At 36.0% G+C, this 9,348-nt stretch overlaps 1 protein-coding gene and 1 non-coding gene across 4 annotated transcripts; one reads left to right on the forward strand and one right to left on the reverse strand.

Moving 5' to 3' along the window:
* Positions 1-265: 265 nt before the first annotated feature.
* Positions 266-7,369, forward strand: LOC104117258 (nuclear transcription factor Y subunit A-9-like). Of its 3 annotated transcripts, none has more exons than XM_009628287.3 (6): positions 266-504; positions 1,933-2,101; positions 4,482-4,588; positions 4,764-4,826; positions 5,418-5,582; positions 6,529-7,369. In XM_009628287.3, the coding sequence occupies exons 2-6, from the start codon at positions 1,951-1,953 to the stop codon at positions 6,898-6,900; spliced, it is 858 nt and encodes a 285-aa protein (XP_009626582.1). In that variant the 5' UTR covers positions 266-504; positions 1,933-1,950; the 3' UTR covers positions 6,901-7,369. The 3 variants fall into 3 exon arrangements, with proteins under 3 accessions (XP_009626582.1, XP_009626581.1, XP_009626580.1); XM_009628286.3 differs by having other exon boundaries at positions 269-504; positions 1,871-2,101; XM_009628285.4 differs by lacking the exon at positions 266-504 and adding an exon at positions 632-1,821.
* Positions 7,370-8,943: 1,574 nt separating this feature from the next.
* Positions 8,944-9,064, reverse strand: LOC117281721 (small nucleolar RNA snoR130). The gene has a single exon (XR_004512348.1). It is a non-coding gene; the product is annotated as a small nucleolar RNA snoR130 (small nucleolar RNA).
* Positions 9,065-9,348: the final 284 nt, after the last annotated feature.

Raw genomic sequence — 9,348 nt, forward strand, 5'->3', positions numbered from 1 at the left:
TAACTAAACCACAAGTTTGGTAAGTGGTCCTAAAAACCTCTTTCTATTTTCATTATTCATTATAACCAGTCCAAGTCTAAGAAGTTCCAAAAAAGTGTGTTAGGTATTTCAGTTTACCGCCAAAGGCATTTTAGTCATTCAACCACACAACAACATAATAAAATGTAAATAATCAGAATTAGCTAAAGTTTTTCCTTAACAGAGACATGGAAAGCGACTTTGGCGTGACACATACATAAATTCCAAAATCCAAAACCCCACAAAAAAGACCACAAAGAAGAAAGAACACAGTGAAATCTCTCACCCTCCACTCCCACTTTCTCTCCATAATTATATTATAAATTATACATATAGGCCTACATATATTCTATATATAGATGCATGTATAATCCTCTTTAAAATATTTAGCTATCAAAAAATTGCTTTTTAGCTTTCTAAATGTATGTATAGACACAAGTGAGATTTCTGAGCTTTCTTTAAGTACTCTCATCCCCAGAGAAGAAGGCAAGTTTCCTCTTTATGTGTTTTTATTTTTCAATTTTTAAATTCCCATATTTTCTTGAATATCCAATTGGGGTTTTTAAATTGGGTCACTTCTAATTGGTAATGGATTTTTTTTCTCTAACCAATTCATGTATTGGTAAAGTTTTTGTCGTTGAGCTCTGATTGGTAAAAGTTTGAATTTTGAGTGAAAGAAATATGATTAGGGGAAGTATGGTTAATGGAAATTGGATTTGTCTTGTTGTTTGGTTTCTGTTTTTTCTGAGCAAAATGGTTGATTTATGCATTCTTGGTGTTCATTTGATTGTTGGGTTTTTTTTCTTGGTGATTTTAATGGTGAACTTTAATGCTTAACAAAGGTTACAACAATGAGAACATTTGAGTTGATGTATTGTTGGGATCATGTAAATCATTGTTTTTTCATACTGCTGGGAAATTCTAATGCTTAGTTGATAATTCTTTTATTGGAATTGAGGTTTAGGTGTGTTAAGATGCAATCATTTTAAGCTGTGTTTAATTGCAGGTAAAGTAGTTAGATCTTTTGTTTACCACTCAAACAGTCTCTGTTAATGAACCATAGTTTGTAAACCATAGTTTGTAAAGCCAATATATGACATGATTGAAACCTTGAAGCTTAGAACTACCAGAAATACTAAACAAAGGGGAAAAAGAGAAAGATGAGCTTTCCTATTTGTGAATCAGATTGTGCTTTTGGCTTTTCTAATACCTTATCTGCATAATCTGGTTTCCTTAGGGTTATGCAGTTTGTCATCTTGATTTCCACTTAACTAGTAGAGTTCACTTACCGTTCTGAATATAGCTTGCTTACCAAGCCGCTCCCTTGAGAAACTAGTCGCTAGGAAAGAAGTGAGGAGGATTCAGATACCACATAAGGGGAATTCCATTCTAGCAATGCCCTATCCTATCTGAAAGAGAAGCTAACTTCACGCTCTTACCCAGGAAATAGGAATATATATCTCATTAAGTGTAAAATTAAAAGTTTAAGTTAAATTATTTTCAAATTTAGAAAGCTGCTATTCACTTTGGAACGGACTAAAAAAGAAATGTTATCACGTAAACCGGAACAAAGAGAGTAATACATTAGTCCGACATAAATCATATCCAGAATTATTAAATGCTTCAACACTAAGTTCACGTTGTAAAAAACTTAAAAACTAAAGTGATTGAATGTATTTGGTTGACAAAGCTTCAGATAGCATGTAGTTGCTTGAGATTCCTGTCTTTAACTCAACATGACACAAAAAGATGAGTTTTGATATCTGTCCAAGTTGGATTGCTCCTATTATTCAGCTTTGTGAGGTATCAACTGTTCTTACTAACCGAGTCTATACTGTAAATTTTTGAGTAGATCATAATTACTTGGAGCAGAGTCTAATAATGCCTACTATTGCTAAACATGATGACCGGCAGCTGGAGACTGGGCTGCGAATGACTTCACAATCAACTACCCAAATGCAACCATGGTGGCAGGGTTATGGTGATAATACGATGTCTTTGGTCAGTGAAAATACTGTTGCCCAGGGGAATGCTGAAGGTGGCAATGAGGAAAAAGAAACAAATGCTCAAGCCACAGAATCTGGTATTTCCCATATTACATACTACAGTGTGATTGTTTCATCCCTTAGTTTCTACCTGCATCTGATTTATGAATCAACGGCATCGCTGACTTCTTATGATAATTCCTGAAAGAAGGTGATAACGTTAGTTCCCAAACTAGAAATGAAGTCACTGAATTGTACTCTATTTTGATGTTGAAGCACAGAAATCTATGTCTTGCAACCACATTTAGCTGATTAATGTAGCTTGAGCTAGAACTAGTCGAACTCTGTGTGTTTCTGCAACTATTGTCCACCTCCATGTATATTCTTATGTTTTGCTGTAGTCCAGATTTTATCATAGTAAAGAAAGGGACAATTGTTCGAGTTTCTTGCATATTATTCACGGTTGGTCTAACTATCTACCGTTTCTTGTATTATACCTTCACAATTTGGAGCACTCCATCTACAACTTGTGTTCTGTCTGAACATGTTCCTTTCAGAACTGACTCGGTAATCTAGTGATGCTGAACCAATAGCCTTGGAAGCTATCTGACTTTTATGTAAACGGTGATAGATCTAGTAGATCTGCTATGGGATAGCCATAAAGATGATGAGGTTCTAAACACCTTAGTGAATGACAGTTTCCTCCGATAAGCAGTGTTATCATAGGCGAAAAGCGCAAAAAAGCTCTAAGGTCCATTGGGGCTTTAAGCACAAAGTACAAATAAAGTGTGGCCTTTAATGAAAAAAAGCGCAAGGGAGAAAAAAAATATAAATATGTATATGTAGTCCAAGACTAATAATTATAAGCTGGACAAAGAAATTGAAAAACAAATACGATAAAGTGAAATATCAATTGTTTTGCGTCACCTCTTCAGGATTATGCTCATTGGCAAGGAAAATTATGCCTTAAAGCATTGATGACGACACTTCGCCCTGCTAAGCGAGGCGAAGCGCTCAACATATTTTGAGCCTCACATCCGGGCTTAAATGCGCCTTTGACAACACTGCTGATAAGAAACCTACTGACTTTGTGCAACTCTATGAGGGGTTGTGGATATTACTTTGCTCCCAGCAAAAACAACCAAGGGTTGATAAATTCTTGAGACCTGGATGCCCCCAGAGCTTTTGCCTAATGGTAAGAGCTCATTGCGTGATGTATGAGTTAGACATACATCATAGGTTGAGTGAAGCCGCAAACAAAAGCCTGGTAGAGAGACATGCCCATTATACACTAAGTTTTGAACCGTGTGCCACTAGCCTCGAGGATTTCTCGGCTATCAAAAGGAAAAAAAGAGATCGGAGAGGAATTTCAATTAGGTGGAGATGATTCATCTGCATAACTGATTTGTCAAATCTCAACTGGAGGTCTTATGAGTGTTCTACTTATAGTTGGTAAACCGAGTAGAGAGGTTCAAATCTAGGCATAAGGAGGATCCGTTCGAGGAAATTTGTGTAAGGTTTTTTTTCCTTATTTACGAAAGAAAAAATATTCTGAGGATATTCACTTGTGCTGCAAAGAACAGCAGTTACTACCACTAGATCAAGAGTAACTTTCTGCTTGCAGCAACAGTCCCAGCTAGTATGGGGACTTGGGGGGCGTTTGTCTTTTCAAAATTGAGATGTCTGAATTTGAATACGCATCTTAGTAGTAGGGACATCAAGCTGAACTTTTCAGTATAATTTTCTTTTACATAAAGTTCTTACACCCATAATAAAATAGGATGGCTGAAAAGGAGTCTTGTCAAGGAGTGTTATGTGGTAGGAAGATATGTAATTAAAGTGTGACAGGTTATAAAATCAGCAATGCTATATGGAATGAATGTTGAGCCTCTAAGGCCCATCATATCCACATGATTAATGCCTTAGAAATTCAAATGTTAAGACTAATATGTGTTTATACTATAAGATTGGACAAGATCTAAAATGATCACATTCAATAGATGGTGCAAGTAGCATACCTAGAGAATAAAACGGGGAAAGTCTGCACGAGATGGTTAGAATATGTCGTACATAGATCTCAATATACATCAGTACATAGGTGTGACACTATGATGATTTATGCGATAAAAAGAGAACGAGATTCATCTAGAAATGTAGATGGATTTGTTTAAACAAAGTTCAATCTTTAAGAATCAATGCTGGCTTCGCTAGAGTATACCACAACAGAGGCAAAGGTAGAATTCAAAGAGGCAAAATCAGCTAGTTGCAATTAAAGCTTGGTTGTTTAGGTCCGATGTTCCAAGAGTCATCTTACTCTGGTTTGAAATTTGTATGCCTATAGGATGTGCGTAGCAGAATATTTGCCTATTTATTTGTTTATTATGGCTCCGCCTACTAACAATGTTTATCTTGCTTTTACCTTTTCCAAACCATAATTTGCATGTGGCTTTTTATCAGTGATGTAATTTACATTTTCAGGATCAAAAGGAAATAACGTGCAATACAAGCAGCACCTCAAGCATATTACATCCACAACTGTCACCATCATGGGTGAGCAGCAGAAGGAACTCACAGGTCATTCAGCTGTAAGTTTTCCTCCCTCTTCCCTTTCTCTTTGTCCACAGCTTAATGTGCACAATTACATCTAGCTGGTTGTGTAGATGCTCGTCATCAGGTGAAGTCAAATTGCCGGTTCCATTCTTTCCATATTTGGTAGCCTACTACATTCTGAAAGATTTATTCAATTGCCTGTTTCTGCAGATGTTGACGTCATATCCATATCCAGATCTGCAGTATGGCGGAATGATGACTTACGGGGCACCTGTAAGAACAAATCACTCTTTCCTCTTTTTGCAGATACTAATACTTACTATATGCTATCAACTTTGAAATTTGTGCTTTCTCGTTTGTCTATGTAGTCAATGCTAGTGTTATGTTTGTGTTCTCTCACTTTATTGTTTATACTAGTGAAAAATAGTACTGTGGCTGCCATAGCATTTACGGTCTGGATATAAACGGTAGCACTTTTCTTGAGCACTATCTTTGTCAAGTAGAAATTGGTGCTTTATTCTGGTTTTTCCGGGATGTGAGGGTAATATGTTAGTGATGGATTGCTGCCATGTGATATTTGCTAATCATGTTATCATATTGTCAAATGGTTACTTTTATTCAAGAATACTTGTTTGATTGTTAACCCCATGCTATGTTTGTAATAAATTGCACTTAGTTCTCACCCTCATTGATCCTTGGAGTTGTGAGCATTTGTACATGGTACTAACCTTTGGCCTTTAGCTTCTGCACTTTTAAAATTGTATTATTCCACACTTGAATTGCAGCTGTGTTTGAAATGCTTTTGCTTTGAAGGCAAATTATAGGTAAAGCAAAACATTACATAACAATGTGGTTTGTTGTCAGGTACATCCTCACTTATTTGAAATTCATCATGCTCGAATGCCTTTGCCTCTTGACATGGAAGAGGAACCTGTCTTCGTGAATGCAAAACAGTACCATGGAATTTTAAGGCGAAGACAGATAAGAGCTAAAGCAGAGCTGGAAAAGAAAGCTATTAAAGCGAGAAAGGTATAATCATATTGGGAAGCACTTTCTGTCCTAGATATGTTTTTTTTTTCTCCAAGGGGAGCAGCCCTAAATCGTCTTATTTTGGACGTATTCTTCATGTCACTTGAATTTTCAGGTTTTTGGTGTTAGTAAATATATGAAGTTATAATCGGAAGACATGCCCAATATTGCTTCATAATTGGCTTAGTTAACTAATATCGTTCCACAGTCCTTTGAAAAAAATGAAGATTTAATGCTAACACAGTTGTAATGCAGTCTAATGCTTAGAAGATGAGACTCTCTTAGGAAAGTAAAGTTTGAAATGGGTCATTAATAACAGTAGCAACTTCTACGCCTCAATCGCCAATCAGTTAGGGTTTGCTATATGAATCGTTAGTGTCCATTTCGCTTTATTTAGACCCTTACTATTACAAGACAAATCAAGGTTTTCTTTTATTTTCAAAACACTGGAGGTTCTCTACTGACCCCAGCATACAAATCTGTAGACAAAGTAAGAAGATTCCGAGCAAACCCTGGTCCTAATGCAAGTGTCGCAGGACGACTCAGTCACTATACCAACCGATTGGATATAGATCTTTTGTTTTCATTGTGTTCTTTTCTTTGAGTATAAAACAAATTTTGTATGAACTCTTCGCTAAATTCACGTGGAGTTTAAGAGATCGTAGGTCTAAAGCTGACATTGCTGGTCCGAAGTCCAGATAAAAGTGTGCTTGTCAAGAACCGCTAGCCAACCAACACTCTTAATCGTGTCAGAAATAACTTATACATGTGAAAGTCCTTGTGATGATGAACAAAAGGTGGCTTTATAGGCACTTCTCTTTTATATTGATGTTGAGAATAACATTAGATCAATGATTCCATACGCGTTTAGTGCCTACATTATGTAGTCACTGGTTTCTGAGAGGCTTTTTGATAACACTGACATTGGTCTGTTTTTATTTGTTAGCCATATTTGCACGAATCTCGGCATCAACACGCTATGAGAAGGGCAAGGGGAACTGGGGGCCGTTTCCTGAATACTAAAAAGCTCAATGACATGGACTGTATAACAGACGAGGCCAAAAAATATGGAGCGACTATTCCAACTCACTCTGGCAACTCGTCAGGTTCTGGTAGTTCTGATCAACGGGAAAAGGAAGGATCCACAGTTCAAGACATGCATAAAGGACAGAGAAGTTTCTCAACTGGCAATGGCCATGGTTCATCTGTGTATTTTTCCCAGTACGCTGGAAATGAGCAACAGAATGGCCATTATAGTCATGGAAGTTGGAGCCTGCTTGTCAGCCAGGCTTCTCGTGGGGCAGCATCCAACAATTAAGACGCTACTCTCCAGTGATGGAGGGGTTAGCCCAGCATTTGCTCGTGCCATGGTTCCATTTCTTGCATCGTTTGTGCTTTAAGTTTAGCTGCACCGACACCCACTGACATGCGAGGTAACTTCACTGTGGTATGGCTATATGCTCAGGCAATTCATTCTTGGCTTGGTTACTTGTACTTGATGACACGATGGGGAAGAAAGCTTATGTGGCGAGTATGATATGTTACAATTTCGCCATTTATTTATCTTTCCCCTCACCCTTTATGTAAATAAAGAAAAATATATGTCAGACTGTAGGATTAGAAGCAGTTTGGAAAATCTGATACTACAAATTACTGCAGCATCTTGAATGTGTGGCTATTTGTTGGGTGGGTTTGTTTGTACATTGACATACTATGAAGTTGTTGCTTTTGTGCTGTTTGCTTGATATTCCAATGAGGATTTGCAATCCTCTCGACCCTTTGAAACACTTTTTCAACCATTTAATAATTGTGCCCTTTAATTCACCCAAAAGCAAATGGTTGGTCATATTTTCTTGTCAAACAAGTGTAATTATATGTACTTAATTTACCTTTTAAAAGATGGGAAATGTTTTAAAGAACTTAAAAGGATACCTGAGAGCTGGAGATAAGTTTCCTGAAAGGCATGAACTTTCTCCTGCTTCACAATGATATTCCGAAAGATTTTGAAACGTATGAAGGTAAGAAGGTTTCTCAAATTTCAGCAGATGCGAAAAACTATTAGGTGATTTTTTTCTCACTTGTGTAAGTCTTTATAGACAGAATTATCTTAAACGTGCGCTGATGAGAGGTAACAAGTGTTTAGTGGGTGGTTAGGTGATCCTTTATCCACTTGTGTAGCATAATTATCTTAAGTGAGGGCAGTTAGGAGATAACAAAGTATTTGGTTGGCTAGTCGTGATGCGTACAAGTTACATTCGCAAATCATTGCTATACATGATATAATGAAATCTTCTCTTCAATAAGCAAGGGTGCGGGAGTAATTGAAGTTCCATTTGATGGGATAGTAAACTGTTTTCTATGCCCTGGAATAAAATTTCCCAAGGTGAAAGATAATTCGAACAGTTATAAGATCAACTATGTTATATGATAATGAATGTTTGGTAGATAAGATTAGAAATGAGCAATGGTAGATAAGATTAGAAATGAGCACATTCGTTACAAGTTTCAAATAGCACACATTGAAGATAAAATGAGAGAATGTCATTTGAGATAGTTTGTTTATGTCCTGAGTCGACCTACAGATGCACCGGTCATAGGTGCAAAATTATGGTGGGAGAAGCTATTAATGACACCGTAAATCTAAAATCACACGGGAGTAAGTTGTCTCGAAAGACCTACTACATTAAAATCAGTGCAGACTAATGCACAATGGAAGGAGAAAAATCTATATAGGTCATACTTACTAATTGAAAATAAGTTTTAGACTTGATAGAATTTTATTTATTTATTATTATCAGTAGTAGTACTATCATTTATATGTATTTATCTTTTTTTACTTGCATGTTCATTTTATTTAACTAATGATAGATAATATGAGTTGAGCTAAATGAAAATATCAAGTATTCATATTGTCAACCCTAGAGACGTAGTTATTGTTGTTGAAATAAAGTTTCCCAAACAAATTTAAATTGCCATTTATGCGAAGAGTTAAATACCGAATTACCGCCCTCCATTTCGATTTTGTGGCACATAATCTCTTTAGCATTTGAAAATAGACGTATAGTATTCGCAAGATCACATATTGAAATGAAACTAGTCTCCTTCAAATTAACAAGTGAATACCACTACCAGTCTAAATATGTGAAAATGGATGCGTAGTTTCCTCCTAAAACATAATATCTATTTTTAAGCTTTGCACAAATTGACACTTGAGTAACAATATTTTCTGAAAATTTTCCATTTTTGCACTGGAAGAGAGAATTTCAGAAAAAAATTTCAATCTAAAATATTTGGTTGCCAATAGTCTTCCATATTAACAAATAACCAACTATATTCCCATTAGATTGGATGAAAAATGTGTATCCCTCAGAATGCCTAGTATCCACATAGCAAATGACATGGTTCCTCAACCTTTTTTTCTAAAAGGGAGCACCAATTAATTGATGTAACATTTCAGATTACTAAATGATTCATCAGTGGGATACAAAATTTATTAACTCCATGGGAAAAAATAAATCCACACACGAAAACAGAAATCATATACTACCATTGTTTTAGAACATCTTAGTTCAGTAATTTTGTAAAAACTCTCCTACAGTATTTTCGGAGTTTGAAAAGATGAGGAAGTTAACTACATCCGAATTTTAGATAATTGCTCAGAAAGTTAATTCGGAAAAGGAACACATATCAATATCGATTTTCTTTCTTTTGAGTTTATCTCAAATGTGTCTTTGAAATTAAAAATAAATTAAAATCCCCTAAAACC

This window comes from Nicotiana tomentosiformis, chromosome 1 (genome assembly GCF_000390325.3).
Source record: "Nicotiana tomentosiformis chromosome 1, ASM39032v3, whole genome shotgun sequence".
Taxonomy (NCBI): Eukaryota; Viridiplantae; Streptophyta; class Magnoliopsida; order Solanales; family Solanaceae; genus Nicotiana; species Nicotiana tomentosiformis.

What these genes read in the sequence shown, in the direction of transcription:
- LOC104117258 (XM_009628285.4), top strand. Translation starts at nt 1,768, where the DNA reads ATGAGTTTTGATATCTGTCCAAGTTGGATTGCTCCTATTATTCAGCTT. An exon ending in AACTCACAGGTCATTCAGCT is followed by an intron (nt 4,589 to 4,763) that starts GTAAGTTTTCCT and finishes CTGTTTCTGCAG; the next exon opens with ATGTTGACGTCATATCCATA. An exon ending in AAGCTATTAAAGCGAGAAAG is followed by an intron (nt 5,583 to 6,528) that starts GTATAATCATAT and finishes TTTATTTGTTAG; the next exon opens with CCATATTTGCACGAATCTCG.